This window comes from Mytilus californianus, unplaced genomic scaffold (assembly GCF_021869535.1).
Source record: "Mytilus californianus isolate M0D057914Y unplaced genomic scaffold, xbMytCali1.0.p SCAF_5, whole genome shotgun sequence".
Taxonomy (NCBI): domain Eukaryota; kingdom Metazoa; phylum Mollusca; class Bivalvia; order Mytilida; family Mytilidae; genus Mytilus; species Mytilus californianus.
In genome coordinates this window covers 21,428,144-21,448,621 of record NW_026262701.1, presented here as the reverse complement: position 1 = coordinate 21,448,621, position 20,478 = coordinate 21,428,144, and the positions used below count along the sequence as shown (strand labels likewise).

The window sequence follows — 20,478 nt, the reverse complement described above, 5'->3', positions numbered from 1 at the left end:
TGACCTTGACCTCATTTTCATGGTTCATTGGTCAATGTTAAGTTTTTGTGTTTTGGTCTGTTTATCAAATACTAATAGCAATATGTCAACTGTAATTGGTGTATGAAATGATTGTAAGGTGTACATGTCTGACTAGCCAGTATCATATGACCTTGACCTCATTTCCATGGATCATTGGTTATCATTAAGTTTTTTGTGTTTTGGTCTGTTTTTCGATTACCATAAGCAATGGGTCAACTTTATTTGGTGTATGGAATAATTTTAAGGTGTACATGTCTGTGTGACAGTTTTTATCTGACCTTGAAATCATTGACATAGAACTTAAAGAATGTTAAGTTTATGTGATACTTGTAGTTAAACCTTCATCTTTAAGACTTTCAACTTAAAATCAATGGTCAATGAATAAAGGCAACAGTAGTATACCGCTCTTAAAAAGTCATAAATCGATTGAGAGAAAACAAATCCGGGTTACAAACTAAAACCGAGGGAAACGCATCAATTATAAGAGGAAAATAACGGAACAACAGAAACACTGACGTGCAACAAAGACAAACGCCAACATACATAGAAACGAACTATTTGATAACAATTGCCATATTCCTAACTTGGTACAGGACATTTTAAGAAAAATGGTGGGTTGAATCTGGTTTTATGGCTAGCCAAACCTCCCGCTTATAAGGTAATGTTAAAAAATATCACTAAAATGACAACACTACGTGACAGAAATACAGCACAAACAAACGCAAGAACACTCAGCACAGAGAAACGCACAAATAAATAATATAATAGTCGTTACAACATGTAAACCGCAGAATAACAACATACATCTTCCATTAACGACAGCACATTACATCACAAACAGTGACGTATTTTTGTAACGAACATATAATCTTGAAATTCATACCATTATTTTCACAATACTAGTCCAAACAATTATCATGACAATGACGATATTGAAAGGCTATTTTAAATAAATGCTGTGACGACGTCATAATTATTTGCACAATACTTTATCCAGGGAAAATGGAAATTAACTCGATTATACTGACAAATAAGACATATTAAAACAGGCGAGTCATTTCAGCGTGTGCACTCTTGTTACAGTATGTGTTTATGAAAAAGTGTTTAAAAAGGGTTTTTACCTACGAATGTTCAGATTTGATAATTTAATATTGAATTTCGTTATTATTGAATTTTCAACCGAAATTTTGAATACTGAATTTGAATCTTGCATTTTTAATCCATACATTCGTACATGTTGATGATGTCAGAATATATTGCTCTTATCTTGATGACTTTCTCTATCCCCGAGAGCAGGTGCATCGATTAATTACGGCTCCAGCTTAGTAATGAATGACATAGACACTTTTGTCGGTTAGTTAAGTCAAATAGCTTTTTGAGAAACGTGATCCCTAGCTGGTTTTCAAATGCAGTTATTTTTTATTAAATTCCATTATTTATTTTGTTTAGCTTTCACATATAGTTATCTTTAAGAAAAAAGCTACACTATTTATTTTTTTTACTTTATTTTTTGTTTGCGAATTTTCTTTAATTTTATATTCGCTAGTACAAAAAAAGAGAGATGTTTTCATTGATTGATTGATTGATTTGTGTTAAACTCCCATTTCAGCACTATTTTGCTTTTTCGTGGCGGTCACTTTTTTATTGGTGGAGGAAGCCGGAGTGCCCGGAGAGAACCACCTATCTTCGGTAGGAAAAATGACAAGCCTAGTCAATTAAGATTGGAGTCGAGCGCACCTGCCACGTCCGGGATTCGAACTCCCAGCCTCAATGTTTTAAAGGCTAGTGATACAGTAGTTTAATTGACTTCTTAGACCACTCGGCCACCTAGGTCCCTGGATGTCTTGAAAAAAGATGATGAAAAACAAAACGAACAATAAAGATCATAAGTCGGATAAAAGAAAGACTACACCATCATGACCAAAAAGAAAAACGACTCAAGGGGAAAACTTTCAGTCAACAAAACACTAAGTAAGCAGATTCTGCTCTATAGTCGTAACCGTCGTGTCATTTATTAAAAGTACCAACTCTGTGATATGTCCTATTCGGTTGTGACCAAATCGAGGAAATGAGGATAGTATTGTTAATACGGACAAAGATCTTCCATAACATAGAACAAAATCCTGATGGCATCCGTAAATGACGGTACTAGTAGTTTACGGATGTTACAATCTTATAAACCTATCAATAAGTTATATGAATCAAATTTACATACACAAACTTTAATAATCGGATTAACTCCAAAACGGGCGAGACCGGCTGCGTAGTCAGAGTAATAGTCTCATGTTATGCATGCATCAACCGCCACGTGAATCCACGATTAGTCTTGATACCAAAATCGGAAAAAGGACACATTCCGTAAAAAGTAAAATAACAAAAATACCGAACTCAATGGAAAATTCAAAACGGAAAGTCCCTTCACAAATGTCAAAATCAAAAGCTCAAACACATCAAACGAATGGAAAACTGTCATATTCCTGACCGGATACAGGCATTTCCTTATGTAGAAAATGGTGGATTAAAGCTGGTATTATAGCTAGCTTAACCTTTCACTTGTATGAAAATACCATGTCGCTAGTGATTTGAGAATCAGGTACATCATATCAGTCAACCAAATCGTGATGGGTACTGCAAAACCTTATGTGTGGTCGAGTTTAGTCATTCTTCCTAATAACTGTTGGATCAGTTTTTTGTAAAAGGATAATGTTACTCGTAGAGTGTAAAAATGCGCGAGCGTCACGTATACTTTGGAATGATGTTATCGTCATAAGATGGGGCAGAGGTTGAGATGCCAACTTCAAATTGGAACTTTACAATTAGAACTTTTATCAGATTCTAGTTTCAAGTCGTTCATCTGTGTCAGAAGCAGACCTTCCAGTTTAGGTAGCATCCTTAATCTCAAGTTCACTTGGTTGATTAAGATGCAAGCACTCACTGACATGTAGGTTTTTCAGTAAGATGAAATCATCAATTTATCAGAAAATGAATTCAAAAACTTTCCACGATGTTTTTCTGTCCATGTGAAGGTTCTGTATGAATTTTACGTCATATTAGTGCAAAAACACGTCGGTCAGTAGAAGTGTACAATTAGTACCCATTGCAATACCGACTGTTGTTGAAATATCAATTCACCAAACTAAAAAATATGCTGTCGACAAAAGGCCACCATTTGAATGATATGATCTTGGTATCAATGTTTCTGAAATCATCGTGGTTCTTCACAAAGTAAGATTTTTCGTGACTTAATACAAGGAATTTGTATCTAAGATTTGTACCTACGATTCCAAAGAAAAAGCACTAATAAATGATGCAATGTAAACGATATTTCAATTGAGCAAGAGAAAAAGTATTGCAAAACGTAGAAAAGCAAATGTTTTGATATAACTGCTAATGTAAATCGTGAAGACTAGGATTGAAAATTGGGGAACGATCTTTAGAATTTTTAAGAATCAACATCTGACAGCGCTGGTTGAATATACTCAGAACAATATTTCTGAAGGTTATCCATCTTTTACTGTAGAAAAATGGTGTTGAGAACTTTATAAATATGTTAACACGAATATCTTGACACCCCTGCTAGATATAATTCTTCATAAGGATGTTTGCGAAATTAAAGAATCCAGTTTCATGACGGGATATTTTCATCATCATTTTTATGTTAATACCAATAGAAAACACGGACTGATTTTTGCTTTTCTAATATATGTCTTTCAAGAATGATGCATGGGTATACAACTTTCATAAAAATCAAAGGAATTACTTAAAAGCTCCGATTTGAAACCCTTGGTTCAATATGTTCTTTTAAACATCAGCACTATATCAAGGAAATCATTATTAGAAACACAAGCCGCAGAATATTGTACCAAATATGAGATATATACTCGATATAACGGAGTTAATTTTGATAAAATGTTATAACAACATGAACGGTACCAATTTTAATGCACCAAATGCGCTTTTCGACAATTAATGTCTCTTCAGTGATGCTCGAGGCCAAAATATTTGAATATCCAAAATCTAATACAAATATCGCGGATCAAATAAGTGTATAAGTGTCAGATTTGAAAAATTATTTAATGTTGTTTCTTTAAGTTTATAATAGTAAATCATCTAATGCGATATACCAACTGGTTTTTTCTATGAATTAGTAACCCAACGGGTGCTACTAGTGGGACTTAAACAGCATTCAAGGGGACCTGATCATGAGTTCAGCCCCAAGTTTTGTTGGGTCAATATTTCTTAATCTTTCGTTTTATATGTAGTGTTCTGTGAACTGTTGTTTGTCTTTTTTTTTCGTTTTACTATTGTGTTGTTTTTTCCCTTAAAGTTTTATCCCCCCCCTTTTTTTACTTGCTTGTATCTTCTATCAATTTCTTTGTTTATGAAATATTTTATGGTATTAATTGGTCTCGTCTGTGCCTAATATTTACTTTAAAATTTTTATTTTAAGAAGGAGTCATGAGGACTTTCTGTAAATAAAATTATAATTGTGACGTAATGCGTTAAGCATGCTGGGACAATCATTCAACTACATCCAGAACAGTACCATGTGATTTGAATACCAATCTAGTTCTGTACATATTTAGCCTGGTTTTGAATGATCTATATTTTACAGTTACTGTGTGTAGGAATCCCAGCTGTTCAGGCTTTAAATGGAAATACAGTTTTATGCTTTGCTTAGTTAAAATCGTCCAGAAGTCAAACTCGCGACTCGAGCGAGCACATAACCACGAGACAGCCAAGGACTCTAAAGCTTACTAAATAATATTTACTAGTATTCAATCAATTCTCGTAACTGTTGTAACCATTTAATATTAAACTTTGAAGATATCTCAAATGCAATAATCACATATAAAATGAACAAACAGTTTCTCGCTTCACTTTTGGTTTCTTGTACTAAGTGGCGTTAGCATGATTAGAAAAACAATTGATTATTGAATTTGATAATCGGATTTAACATTAATCAATACTCTCTATTCGCACTTCCAAAATACTAAATTTCAAAATTATACTTTGATAAGAATTATTGCCAGGGCCGACAAAAAGTAGCAATTCGATTCGCTGCATTGAAAATTAATGGTTAATGGAAGAATAATAATTGCAGATTAATTCATTATATTAATAGTATAAGCTTAATAATCGAGTTCTGTAAAAGTATATAAAGGTTTGAAAATGTCTTTTCTTTAACGCTACTTTAGGAGATATATTCTGTTATATTTTTACAGCAAATGCGTATGTATTCTTTAGGTAACTTCTCATATGTGTAGTTCTTCACCTTTGTCGTTTGAAATGTATTTTATCAAAATTGTGGTGTAGTCCATCCGTATTTTGTCCTATTCATAAAATTTCCACATGAATATTTATCCAACAATTATATTGGTGTACCGTAACTGTCTGAAGGGTTTTTTTTGCTTTTGTATTTTACCGAAAGATTGTCAGGCACATTTCAATTTTTTTATGCCACTTAGGGGCATTATGTTTTTCGGTCTGTTCGTCCGTTCGTTCGTCCGTCCGTTCGTCTGTCCGTTTGTCCGTCCGTTAGTCCGTCCGTTTGTCCCGCTTCAGGTTAAAGTGTTTGGTCAAGATAGTTTTTGATGTCCAATCAACTTGAAATTTAGTACACGTGTTCCCTATGATATTATCTTTTTTAATTTTAATGCCAAATTCCCCAAACGGTCCACTGAGCATAGAAAATGATAGTGCGAGTAGAACAATCATGTACTATGGACACATTCTTGTTTAAACATGTTTTTATTCTGCTGGTATGATTGTGAACTTTTATGATATTACCAATAATCTATGTTCGTAAGTAAACAGCTGTAGCGTTATTTACCTTAACCAAAGAAACCCATTCAAAAGGCAGGCTCTTGGTGCCGTTTTGAATTTTCATTACAGGATTTTGTGTCATTAGATTATACACCATAACCTTTCTTTGCGAATACCTATTTTGTTCTTTTTTTAAATATTTTTATAACTCCTTAATTCCACAATGACTGTCTTTTATTCCTTTTTGTCTGATGTAATAAGATCAATTTTAACCTTAATTTTTGGCAAAAGTCTTACGGACTTTTATATTTGTTTACTCCAAACGACGATTGATGCACTTATGCATAACCAATAATGGAAAATTTACAAAAATTGTATATTTTTAGAAATAGGGAAATCTTATTAAAGTTATCAATTCATGCAATCTTGCGTTCGTATTTTGTATCCTGGTTCATTGTGTATGATTGTTAATGAATTTAGACATAGAAGGTAAAAAAATATGTCGCACAGCAAAGATAAGGAATATACCGAAAATCTTTCCGTTCATAGAAATTCAACTCTGCATGATAGCCAGGAACTTCATGATGATAGTGATACAACTCACATCCCCTTCTTAACTGATGATAGTATCCAAAGGTCCGTACAGAAAGAGGATGGCACTGATAAGGGATATGCTTGGTTTATCTTGATAGGTATGCGTTAGCTATTTTTTATAGTTAGATTACTTTTCTTTTTATGAAGAAAAGGGTACTTTTAAATTTTGTACTAGTGTAAAATTTTAAAGTCAATATTCATTAAATATGCTATGTACAACATTATGTATTTTTATACGTTATTGTCTAGTTAAATACATCTGAAATTTACTTTCATCTTTTTTTTATTATTTAAGAGCGTAATTTGCCTGAGTGAATTATAATTTTCAATACGTATTTGATTTCAGAACGGACATGTGTAGATTTCACTATGACTAGAACTATTTTTATTAAGAATTAGTTTCGATTTTTTTAAACTGTTTACTGAAGAACATAGATTATGGATAATATCATAAAAGTTCACAATCAAAATTTATTTTGTTCCTTTTTGTCTGATGTAATAACCGAAATTATTTTAACCTATATTTTGGCAAAAGTTTTACAGACTTTTGTTTACTCCAAACGAGGATTGATGCACTAATGCATAACCAATAATGGAAAATTTATTTTGTTCCTTTAAGACTTTTGCCAAAAATATAGGTTAAAATTTTTGTTCTTACATCAGACAAAAAAGGAACAAAATAAAAAATAATTTTATTCCTGTAATAAAAGTTCAAAACGGCACCAAGAGCCTGCCTTTTGAATGAGTTTCTTTGCTTAAGGTAAATAACGCTATAGCTGTTTACTTTAAAATACTCTTTATTAAGTAAGGTCGATTATAGTTTCAATATTGTTGATGCAGCGGTTTTCTTGAAATAAACCGTTTTGTCATTTGCCTTGGTTTGCCATGGCATAAACGTTTCATTTTCGACTTATGAGCTTGACTATCCCTTTTGTATCTTTCGCTTCTGTTAACTCACCAACCAGCTAAAGAAAATTTACAGGATCATCGTAAAGAACATTAAACCGGGACATGTTGTTCTTTGTCTGATGACAACGATGTCACGGAGGACACGTCGGACGAGGAAGTCTTAGCTGGCTTCAGGCATAGTTCAACAAGTAGATGTAGTATTCATTTTCTATTTCAACTTATATTTCTGAAATCGATAAAACATATTATTCAATCTGCATTTAATACATTTATAATCAGTTAATTTTGAAATAAGTGTATATGATCAAACTATATAATCAAAATAAATAGACTTTATATAATTTTCCATTACCTTCTTGAATAAAATACAGAACAAGTTTGGGTTTTTTTTCTGCGGCTTTTGTTGGGACATGGCTAATGATTTTTTTAATAATCAGTGATATAAAAGTACATGCCAAATTGAAAGTTTCTTTACCCTGATATACAAATATGATTCAAGAAACTTCAGTTTATAAAATGGAAATTCACAGAAAACTATTTTTCTTTCCCTATTGTAAGTTTTCCTTTTTTGGACGGTGGCACCATCTTACGGTGTTTATATATCTTGTTCCTCTGGCACCATCTTACGGTGTTTATATATCTCAACTCGTTCGTTATGCCCGTGTCTGACGTTTTGGATTTCAATGAGCGTAATCTATGCATTACTGGTAAATTATTAAGTCAGGGATTTCGTTTCCTTTAATTACTTAAAACTTTTTCTAACTTTTTCCATAGATTCAAAGATTTGGTTTGCAAGTTTGGCTGTACCTTTAGAAAACTTATTTCAAACGGAATAGCACACCCTAAATTTTACGGCGATGTTGTTAACGATCCGGGTATATTTATAAATTCTTTAAATAAACTTATTCTAAAAGGTTACATATTCAATACTGTAATTAAATCTTTGAATATTGTTTTTATTGATATTAACATTGATTTCGTTATCAGTAAATTGAAACCCTACTAAATTTTACACATATGTACTTTCACAGTACTACAATCTGTCGATACTTATATTTTGGCATTGCACAAGGTCATGTTTTTCTCTGACTGGTAATGACGTCTTTACACTTAACCATTGGATGCTGGATGTGTACTGATTGATATTTTAGTCTTAGATACATGCTTTTTTTATTAGTTTTTATTGGCTTTGAACTAGCTGTCAGTAACTGCGAGTACTCTCAGATATATAATTAGTGTCTTTTTTGTTGTTAGGTATGTGGGATGGATATATACCCTGCCACGTCCTGTCTGTGTTTTTGTTTGACGTTTTTCTTTGTATCGATCTGGTGAGTTTAGCCTTTTTCAACTGATTTTTAGAGTTTGTTCTTATGTGGTGCTGTTACACCACTGTCCCAGGTTAGGGGAGGGTTGAGCGCTCACAAAACTATTTAACCCCACCACATTCTTTATGTGCCTGTCCCAAATCAGGAGCCTGTAGTTCAGTGGTTGTCGTTGGTTGACGTCTATCATATTTGTTTTTCGTAAATTGTTTTGTTATAAATTAGGCCGTAAGTTTTCTCAATTGAATTGTTTCATATTTTTCATGTCGGGGCCTTTTATAGCCGACTATACGGTATGGGTTTTTCTCATTGTTGAAGGCCGTACTGTTGCCTATAATTGCTTATATCGACTTCATTTGAACTTTGGTGGATAGTTGTCTCGTTGACAATCATACCACATCTCCCTTTTTTTATAAGTGTTCCCTAAGTACAAAAATTATGAAAAAAACAATCAACTGGAAAAAGCGCAACCGTATCTTGCTACATGTACAAGAAAATACCATTATATACATTTATAATGTTGTCCCGCAAAAATATAGGATTGTAGGAATCCATTAAGATTAATCGTAGTCGATAATATTGTATCCCTAAAAAATAATAAAAATAATTTTCGGCAAAAATGTTTGAGGAGCATACAATATATAGTCGGAATTAAACAAGAAATTTTTGGGACAAATAAATAATGTTTTAACAGTAATCTCAGAAGGGGAGAGATGCATTACTATGTTCAAATGCTTAGGTTAAAGAGACTGTCAAATTATATCATTTTCAAGCTCTTTATGAGAAATGCCAGTTTTCAAATGAAAGATTACATTATTCGCTTTCAGAAAATGAAATAAATTTGTAGGTGAAAGACGATTTCGAAACTTTTCAAGTTAGCTGATGGAATATAACAGATTATAAGGGATATCAAAACTAACACATAAGTGAATAGATTATGAACTGAAATGGCCATCTTTAAAGACTTAAAATAAATGTATAAGTCATGTTCAATTTTTTTAGTATTATTTCAACATATCCACTGCGCTGATTACAGTACTAGTCAGACATTTTGTTAACTGTCAAAAAAAATTGTTAGATTATTTTAAGGATCTTTATTAGCTGTTACAATGTATTTGCCTGTTTAAAACACTTTGTAATACTTACTATATGACAGAATCATACTGGGATTACTACAAATACAGTATATAAAGAAAAACCCAAGAATTTACATGTTATGCAAATTAGACAGTACAGATGGTATGAAGATCAGAAAGGCAGTTTCAGATTAAAACTCCATTTACTGATGAGTGACGTTTATCAAGGACTTTTATAGTACATTTTCAAAACGATAATCATTTGGTGTGATTGTTCACGAAATTTGAAAATTCGTTCTTAATTATATGCATTGAAGTTAAGTGTATTTGTGGTTTCCTGTCCTTACAATATTTATAAACATATACAAACAAACAAACAAACAAAAAAGTCATTTAATTTATATGAAATGTTCTGATGCAAAATATATATATTTGCTTAATTTCAGTTAGTTGTATCGTCTACATTATTGTGCCTGGTAGTGTAAAATCTTTTGGTGTGCTGTACACAGAACTGTTAGACTACTATGATGGCGGAGCTGGAAATACGGCAGGAATTCCGGGAGTCCTTTTATTTCTCTACTTTGGACTAGGTAAGATATATGGAAAATTGCGTCACTTTTATTTCATTCTATGAAATGTTCATCTAATGTGTAATTTCTTTTTAAACGTCGTTGTTTCCTGATAAAGTATTCAAGTTAAATTCATGACATTATATTGGAAATGTTTTCATCTCCTCAATTTTAATCTTTCTCAATTTTTTTTTCAAATATCTTAGCCTCGATAATCACCAAAGAGACATTTATTGGCGAAATGCGCATTTGGTGCAGTAGCATTGGTACCGTTAATGTTATTACATTTGGTTTTTTTTTCTATTTTTATATTAGCAAAATTACTATATTTCATCATGTTCAAATCTATTAACTAGATTTCATCATTTCATTATTGTTATATTCCTAGCTCCTGTATCCAACTATCTTGGTGAAAGATATACATACAGAGTGGTAATAGGGATAGGAAGCTGTTTAGTACTGATAGGTCAGACTGCAAGTGCGTTTGTGCCTCAACTAGAATTCCTTTATCTCACCTACGGGATAATTACAGGTAAATTGTATTTCATTTCTCTGTTTCCGGATTTTAAATTAGGATTTGAAGGTCAAACTATTCACACTATGTGGTCATGGATTTGTTTTCTAAGATAATCACACTTAATTAATATATATTTAGGCCATTCTGATAGGGTTATACAAGGCTAACACCACAAATTATACTTACTACAATATATGCTTAAAGCCCAACTTCTTTTCATCGGCAAATTTGTTGTTGCAAATTGTTGTCCTTTTCTCAGTAGCATTTAAACCCATGCTTCTGTGACACGACGGTAAATCCGCTTGCACTGCGTCCAGCCACGTAGGCCGCTCGGTCAACCAGGATGTATGGTATGAATATAGCTTACGATACTGGAGTGATGACTGTCCTCGTCGATTTTTATCATGAATTGTCAGTTAAGGAGACATGTTTACCGATGTTCAACTTTCGTAAATCGATTAGGAAGAGACACATCAAGGTAACAAACAGAAAATGAGGAAATCGCATGACCTCCAAAAGGAGCCAGACCGGTAGTGTCGACAGGGTAAGCGTCTCCTGATATGCATTTATCACCTGCCAGAGTGACAGAACATCATCAATATATCTGAAAATTGAATAAAAGAACTTTGCAGGATGCTTTTTCTCTAGCTTTGTCTTTGAGAAGGTTCTATATGATTCTGCTCCAAATGAGTACAAAACAAGTCGGTCAATAGTTGTGCACATTGGAATACCGACTGTCTGCTGAAATAATAATCCACCAAACTCCTCAATTAGGTTGTCGATCAAAAATTCATAGTAATGATTATATCTTTGGTGCATTTGTTGTGGGAATCAGTGTCGTTCTTCACAAAGTAAGACATCACGGTTTCCCATTTTTGTAGACAAAGCTCTGTTAAATGAGATGATGAAGTCGAACATTGAGAATAGTATCTGTTAAGCGTAGAAAATCAAAGGGGTTTGTTAATTCTGTAAATTGTAAATATACATGATATATAAATAGGGTGATATGTTATGATTGCCAATGACACAACATATTGAAGATTTTAGAGTAGATCTGTAGAATTTTTAAAACTCCACACCATTAAATATACCTCATCACACTATTTCTAAAGGCCATCTTCTACGATGGAAATAATGGTGGTAAGATGTTAAAAAGATGTTAAGTCGAAAACTTTACGAATCGGCTATACAGGGTTTTTATGAGGATTATGTGAAGTTTAGGTATCCAGTAAAAATATGAGACATTGTAACATTGTGACTACATTTGTACATTTTCAAGAGTCATATATGTAAATCAGAAATACTTATGACAAGTGATTACATTTGTACAATTTCAATGGTCAACATCGAAATTTCAAAATAGCACCAGACGGATTAAATGTTATGTCGTTATGATTTGATCAGTTTATGGGTCTTTTTTAATTCAATGATAGAATGTTACAATGGTCTTCCGAATTTTATATGTATCTAGTTGATGGTACGACTATTGTTTGTTCTTAGATACCAATAAAGCTGCATCATCGAAAAACGCAATGAAAACAACCATTTTAGAATTAGTTACTAAGCATTTGTTTATCCTTAGTACGGGGAATTTCTTCTAGGTCTTCATTACTTGTGGATAAGTAATATATTTTGACAAGGCGAGGTGTTTACAGCTGTTTACGGACTTCTGACCTTGATGGAATGAATAAATGCGGTTAATTATATATATATATAATTTGAAACTGATTTAAAAAGTCCAACGGTGGTAAAAGGTTCAAGATTGAAATCCAAAGTTGAGATAAGTTAAGACAGAATACACACCTTTATAACGAAAAATGGACATGAGCGTATACATTATTTCGTGTCAATGAAGTACATTGAACGGCATAATTGCTAATTCTAAGCGCTGCATTACAGTTGTCTTTTAAAATATCTCAGATGATATTATTTTAATTACCTTCAGGACACGTCGTTAAAGCACAGACCGGATTTTTTTTTTTTTTTTTCATTTAATCCATAGTGTGGCTGTTGTAATTGATTTTGCCTTAACTTGACGTTTAATTTCCCATTTCCCTTCATCCATGTCCAAAAGAAGTCTTTTTTGCGTTCTAGTGTTGTTTTCTCAATTGGGCTATTCCAGAAATATTCTGTCCCCCCCCCCCCCCTATGGAAGACATAAGATGTAAAAAAAAAAATCCATGGAAATATTTCCGGGAATTCCAGATTTTAAACGCATTATAAAACTTAAATATACTGGAATTTTTTTCATGATGCTGGAAATTTGTCTGGAAATTTTAGTGTAAAGATTAGAAGCAATACCTATGGAAGACATCGATTTTATTTCTTTTGTCTGGAATTTATCTGTTTTTTTTTTCTAAATGTGCCAAAAAAACTGGAATTTTATACTTAGTAAGTAACATATATGCAGCCGTAACCAAAAGAAGTGTGTTTAAAAGTTAAGCGCAAACAAATCCCTGACTAGAAGAACTGTTAGCCAATATGTTTACCAGTGTATATAAAGTCTTGTCATTGCAGACAAATACACCACTATCCCAGGAGAATTTGGATCCAGCACATACGTTTTTTAACCTCACTGCATATATTTTCTATATATATATATATCTGTCCTAAGTCAGAAGCCTGTAATTTAAGTGGTTGTCGCTTATTACTGTATTTCATATTTGTTTTTCATTTATTGTTTTGTATATCAATTTGGCCATTAGTTTTTCTCATCTGTATTGTTTCACACTGGTCATTTTCAGGCCCATTCTAGCTTACTATGCTGTGTGAGCCTAGGCTCCATGTTGAAGGCTGTACTTATTGGTTTCATATAACAAGTGAGAATTGAAATTATATTGCTTGATTTCAACTGGAGTTATTTAATTTCAATATAATAATAAAGTAGCCTGTGGCGAGTTTATTATTAGTAATTAAATTAAATAACAAGAGTTGATATCAGCGATATCCAATTTTCTCAAGTTATTAAACCTATTTCTCTTATGGTCAACACTCTCAAAGTGTAAAATTAAAAATATGTAGTTTTACATTATTACATATTTTTAATGTTAATTAGGTGAAAATGTCTAAACAATGGGATTAAAAGCACAAACAGCAAGTTAATAGCTGGTAAGAATGCCTATGGGAAAATTAATAGAGAGATAATTGATTTGACCACTATTGGATACATTTACAACTGTTGTTTTACCACTTCAAAAGATCCTGACATCTGATTAGTTTCAGACACTTGTGATATAAATAGGCAAGTGGAAAACTTGACCTTCATCTAAATTTCCAGATTTGATCATATATAATGAAGCTTGAAATAGTGACCATGGTGAACTTTTTAGCATCTCATCCCTACCACTAAATAAATAGTAATTGAAATTGGATTTCCTGTTTAAAAATGCAAATTCTTGCTAAAGTTCACTGATGAATGCAATAATCATTCCATAAATCTTCAAAGATGAACCCTTCGAAAAATACTGATGTTTTAGATATGAAATGCTTTTGAAAGAATACTGAAAAATTCCAATATCTTCATAAAAACTCAAACCACCCAATTTTTTAAGAAAAAGAACAAAGTTGAAAATAGATGTAATGTATCATTCATTACATATTATCATTCTCAAGCAGAAAAACTTCAAAAAGTATTCAGGAAATACTGGCATCTTTTTAAAACAGATACTACAATTGATGCCCAATCCCATAAAAACCTATCAATAGGATTCAAAAGAAATAGAACATTGGTGAATTAGTGAAATGAGCTATAAAATTATTTGTATGAACATCACAGTTCCTACAAAATATTTCACTGTGCAGAACTAATTAATGACCATCATCATGTAAACCACACAAGTAAACTGATATTCTTAGGACAAAATTCTTACCATGAAACACTTAATTCAACATTAAATTTTATTGAAATACATGTAGGTTGAAATAGTTAGAAAATCAAAAAATCAAAATTCAAATTTAAATTAACAAATCAAAAAACTATAACAATTATTATTATTATTATACAGTATTTATAACAGCGATTTATATAATATTAAAATTACCCATAGCGCTTTACAACATATATCCATTCACATATATAAGTATTAACAATAAAATATGAAAGCCCATGTTATAAAATCCTAAAACAAACAGATTTTAAAAATATTGCAAATAAAACTATACTATGAAATTTACTGATAAACAATAAAATTTATATAAAATGGGCATGGTAAAAATACCATAATAATAAATAGAAAAAGATATTAAATTTTTTTTTTAAACTTTGAACAGTAATAAAAAAAGAAATAAATGAAAAAAAAAAACAATAGGGGTGGTCTCTGATGAAGGTTTCCCTTTAATTATAAATACAATTCCGGAAAAAACCAAAACATTGCTACATAGCACAGTATCCATGAAAGGCCAGAGATATGATTTGCACCAAAATGTGTGGATATTGGATCAAATTCTATGAAATTATCCCTAATCACAGAAAATGATATTTGGATGTTTAATTTGTACTCTTAATTTATCTTGTCAACTAAAAAATTGTGTCTTTTTGAATTAAAATGTTGCTTATTAGATTAGTGCTAGCTCTATAAGGCAGCCCCCCCCCCCCCCCTAAATACACTTCTGCATATGACCCTGTGTATCTCTTCGATTTAAATTATTGTAAGATATGTTTTTATCTTTAATTTATTTATATATAAAAATTAATCAAAATTTGTTCAGGGTTCTATTTCTTGATTTACAAGAAAGCTTCTGTCTAAGTTTTGTAAAATTCCACAAAGGTTTGACAAAAGTTATTCAAAATCTTTCACTTACCTAAATGTTGACTGTGAAATAATATTTATTAGTAAATTATGGAAGAATGGTCGGAAAATACAAAATTTTACTCTACATGTCGGGTATTTATCAAGTATGAAGAAACTAATCATCAGTAATATTGAGAAGAGATAACAAAAAAAAACCAACTATTTTTTTCTTAATTGCAATGTTTTTGTCAAGAAGAAACTTCTGTCCTTGTTCTTGAAATTCTATAGTTATTGATATCTTAATACTTAACCCAATACTATATCTAAATAATAACTTCAAATATGCCATTTATCTGTAAAATATAAGAAATGAAACAAATATTTTAAAATTTTACTCTTGATCTTGAAGAAGCTATTTATATCATTCCAGGGGCCTTAGTGCCCAAGAGGTCTAAGTATTCTAACTACTGTATATTTAGCCTGTCAACTATGAGGTTTTGAATCCCGCACATGGCAGGTGCCCTAAACTCCAATCATTATTGACTAATTTGTTAGTTTTTCTACCGAATGTCATGGTTCTCTATGGCTTCCTCCACCCAATAAAAACTGACCGCCACAAAATAGCACAATAGTGCTGAAGTGGCATCAACACCAATCATTCAATCAATATATCAATCATTCCATAATGCTTTAACAAAGTTATTTTGAAGTCTAACAAACCACATTATTGATACCAGGCTTAAAATTGTGAACACCAGACTAGGGTTTTATCTACAAAAGACTCAACAGTGATGCTCGAATCCAAAAAGTTTAATAAAAGACCTAATAGATTATGTTGTCTGCTCTATGGTCGGGTTGTTGTCTCTTTGACACATTCCCCATTTCCATTCTCAATTTTATGAAGTTGAAGAGCATTGGGGACCCAAAATTCCAAAGAGATTTTGCCAAATACAGCTAAGGTAATCTATTCCTGGAATAAAAAATCCTTAGTTTTTTGAAAATTTCAAAGTTTTGTAAACAATATATGTTAGTGCAAAAAAATCTTAGTCCATTATATCAGTGAAATATTGAAAAAGAATAATAATCTCTGGATGCTGTCTTTGTATAGAAGAAGCGTCTGTCAGTTAAGCAAAATTCCATGAATATTTAACAAAGCTATTGACTTAAATAAAAAAGAAATTAACCCAAAACAAAGGAGTACCCCAGTAAGACCCCTTTTTGGCCCCAAAATATAGCAGTTTTACAAAATTGTTAAAATGTAAACTTTCAGCTATTTATTGAAAAGATAAGAATACTTCTGTTACATATGTATGGGCTTTTTTTTGACAATACAATGCACATGTATCGGGTACTAGCATCGTTAAATCATGCAAAATTACTGCAATCTTCACAATTAGCTAATTTTTAAACGGTTTCCGTCAAAATGGAAGTGGCCGCATTTGTGTTCAGTCTCAATATTTAGATGTATGTTGTATTTGATGATAATACATAACATATATAAAGGGTTGAGAATGAACACGAATGCGGCCACTTTCATTTTTGACAAAAAAACATCTGAAAAGTGACATTTTATGGCATATTTGATAGATTTTTTATATATATGAGCTTGAATTTTGCCGTCTTTAATGACTTAATCAGTTGAAATCTTTCACATCAACTAATTGAATCGACTGAAGAAGACACTTATGTGTTTAAAAAGTGCCCAAAATCTTTCATCAGATGTACCTGAAATTTGAGGCCAAAATTGGCCCTTACCGGACCTACTCCTTTAAATGTTGATGACACTAGAGAGAAGGATTGCTATGTCTAGCTTGGGGAACTCTAGTTGCAGGCTTGACAAATAGTAAATTGTAAAATAGGATGACTTAAGCATGTCAGTTTTTTTGTGTAATGAATTTTTATAAACTTTTTAAATTTCAAAACTCATGTCAAATTTTAGACATCATTGTTAAGAGAATACATTTTCAGATTATTCAATTGGTAGGAGAACATTGCATTCAATATCATCTAAAGTTTCATTCCAGTACACAATAAAAATATTTTTGTAAATAGGTTAATTCTTCAAACATCAGTCATTTCTTATTATATTTATTTTTCGTATCTTAGAAAGTTTTATGCTTTCATATGAAAATAAAACACTAAACACAAATAATCAATTTATAAAAGTTCACATTGCCTTGCATTAATTTAAAAAAAAAAGGGGGGGATCTTCTGTGTGTAAATTCAAAAGTCGGTAAAACAGTTTGCCACTGATTCTGATAACATTCTATTTATTTGTAACAGTATTTTGCAATCCATAGTAGAGTCATAGTACACAGCTGGTCATTTCTGGTCATTCATCTACAATATTGTGGTAATTAGACAATTTCCTGCTGTGAAGACAAACAAGTGTGTTTGAATAAAGGATGTATCAATTAGCTGTTTATTGGTAAATGTTCTGGCTATTTAGTAACCCAAAATCTGGCATTTGTTTATAATGATATAGGACAAACCCTAAATTTCATTCTAAAATTTAGGAGATATCAAATTGCACAATTTAATGGTGAAAAATACAGATTAAATTCTAAATATATAATTAGGTTGAAATGATCATCTATTTGATTACATCATAAGTCTGAAACTAATCAGATGTCAGTATTTATTTTTGATGTGTTTAAAAAGGTCATTAAGGCATCAAATATTTGTCAAACCAAATTTTCTTTGTTTTTATCTTCCCATGTGATATAATTTTCCACTGAGTGATGCTAATCATAGATGCTATTAATCCAATCATTTTGAAATTTGCACCTGATTAACATTCAACAGTTTTGTATACATGAAACAATTCAAGATAAAAATCGTAAGTTGCACATCTGTAAATGAAGACAATGCAATTTCCCATAGGAACCCCCTTTACAGCTCAAACTGTGCCACTTTCAGTATGAATTTTTATAACAAAAAATATATCCTAGAATGGAAAGTTGTTGATATGCACAACTATTTTATTCAAAAGTCTAACCATAGGGATCTGCGGCATATTTTCAACATTTACATGCCCAGAACTTCTAAGAGTTTGAACTTATACTTATAAAATTCTGTACTGCTCCCCCTTTCCCTTCATTTTGGGTCTTCCTCAGAATTCAAGTTGGCCGCTACCTATAAATATCTACCTATACTGGTAACATTCCCAAGTTATGTCTCTATGTCAGAGATAAAACATATACATTGTAGATCATATCTGGGAACGAGTACATATACAAATGTATCCCCCAAAAGAGGCAGTCTGTGAAACAGCTGTATTTACAAAGTGCAACCTACAAAATGAAATTCCATAGTATCAATATCATTTATTCTCTAAACTACTATCGCTGTATCAGACTTTTGTCCCCCTCCCCAGAAATGTACATATACATAGGGAATTAATCAGAACTCTTGTGTTTTAAACCTGGAAATTATGGGTCACAAAATATTTCTGTTCTGGAAAATCTTAATGACTACCAGTAAAAATTATATGGAAATTATTCGTCCCTTTGGAAAATACATGGAATTGCAAGTGCACTAACAGACAAAAAGTTTGGAATTTTTTGGTCCAGACAGAAAATTTCTTTGGAATTTTAGAAAAAATCAAGAAAAAAAAATCTGGAATTCCAATGTCTTCCATAGGGGGGGACAGACTATTTCTGGAATAGCCCATTACGTATGGTGCATTATCAAGCGTGTCATTCCTTTCAAGCTGATTTGCATAATTTTATAAATGTTTTGATTGTTTGAACAAAATAGGATTTATAGCGCCTTCACATTTGCATTACATGATTTTCCTATAGTCTAATTACACAATTTATAATACAATTTATAGTTTCTCATGATGTGCCAATCTAGCACTCTAAAACTGTGCTTACTTTGTATTTCATAATCTATTTTACAGGATTGGGATGTGGATTAATCTTTGGTCCGTGCTCTACTATCCTGAGTTTCTATTTTGACAAAAAGCGGGGTTTAGCAACTGGAATAATGGCATCTTGTAGTGGCATAGGCAATATGTGCTTTCCGTATATGTACAAGTATTTGATTGAAAAATACGGCCTTCAAGGCACTATTTTAATAGCTGGAGCAATATATTTCCATGTTTGTCCTGTCAGCATGTTTCTTAGACAACCAAAATATGTAACAAGACAAATACAAGAAAGGCAACTTTCAAAAGCACGACAGAAAGAAATGCAAAAATGCGGAGCCTTAAAACGAATATTTAGATTTGATCTCTTCAAAAATTCAAAATTTACAGTGTATCTTACGGCAATATGCTTACAAGCAGCAAATACTACATCAAATAAAGTTATTTTACCGGGCCATATTCGAGGTTTGGGTTTTGGTATTGAAACCATTACGCTAGCAGTTTCTTTATTCGGTGCATCAGAACTTGTAGGGAGGATATTATTAGGATGGTTTGCAGATAAAAATGTTATATCTAGAATTACCATATTTATGATTTGCTCTTTTATATATGCTGTCACAGCATTTTGCATGCCTTACTTGCCCTACAAGCCGGCCGTAATAGCTTATGCCGTTGTTATAGGAGCTTTTTCTGGATCAATTTGGGGTTTAAACCAAGTAATTATAATTGATTGTGTTGGGCTAAAACATTTGTCTCCAGCATTTGGTTTGTAGTCGATGTGTATTGGTATAGTCATATGTATAAGCCAACCAATGGCCGGTAAGTTTATCTAAGGATAAGTTTCCTGTCCGTGCATCTGTCTGCATTTAGTTTTTTAATGTTTATTTGTAGAATTAAGTAGTATTGGTAAATGATAATGATTATTGAACTTAACTATACATTCAAACCAACAAACATGCATTTCATTTGCATGTTATTTTACTCTTTTCTTTGAATGTTTACTGGTTGTAGAGTGAATGGATATTGACTTCTGTTTGAACCCAACATCATCATAACGATTTTGTTTTGTACATTACGCTGTCTCGTCGATGATTTTTGATGGA

The 20,478-nt window shown here is 31.9% G+C and overlaps 1 protein-coding gene across 1 annotated transcript; it reads left to right on the top strand.

Annotated features, from left to right (window-relative positions):
• Positions 1 to 6,282: 6,282 nt before the first annotated feature.
• LOC127702685 (monocarboxylate transporter 12-like) lies at positions 6,283 to 20,176 on the top strand. The gene is made up of 4 exons (XM_052206986.1): positions 6,283 to 6,479; positions 10,135 to 10,278; positions 10,646 to 10,789; positions 19,409 to 20,176. Exons 1-4 carry the CDS (start codon positions 6,287 to 6,289, stop codon positions 20,146 to 20,148), a joined length of 1,221 nt encoding a protein of 406 aa, XP_052062946.1. The 5' UTR covers positions 6,283 to 6,286; the 3' UTR covers positions 20,149 to 20,176.
• Positions 20,177 to 20,478: the final 302 nt, after the last annotated feature.

Coding starts and splice junctions, on each gene's coding strand:
- LOC127702685 (XM_052206986.1), top strand. CDS start 6,287: ATGTCGCACAGCAAAGATAAGGAATATACCGAAAATCTTTCCGTTCAT. Junction 6,480..10,134: donor TGCTTGGTTTATCTTGATAG/GTATGCGTTAGC, acceptor GCTTAATTTCAG/TTAGTTGTATCGTCTACATT. Junction 10,279..10,645: donor ATTTCTCTACTTTGGACTAG/GTAAGATATATG, acceptor TTATATTCCTAG/CTCCTGTATCCAACTATCTT.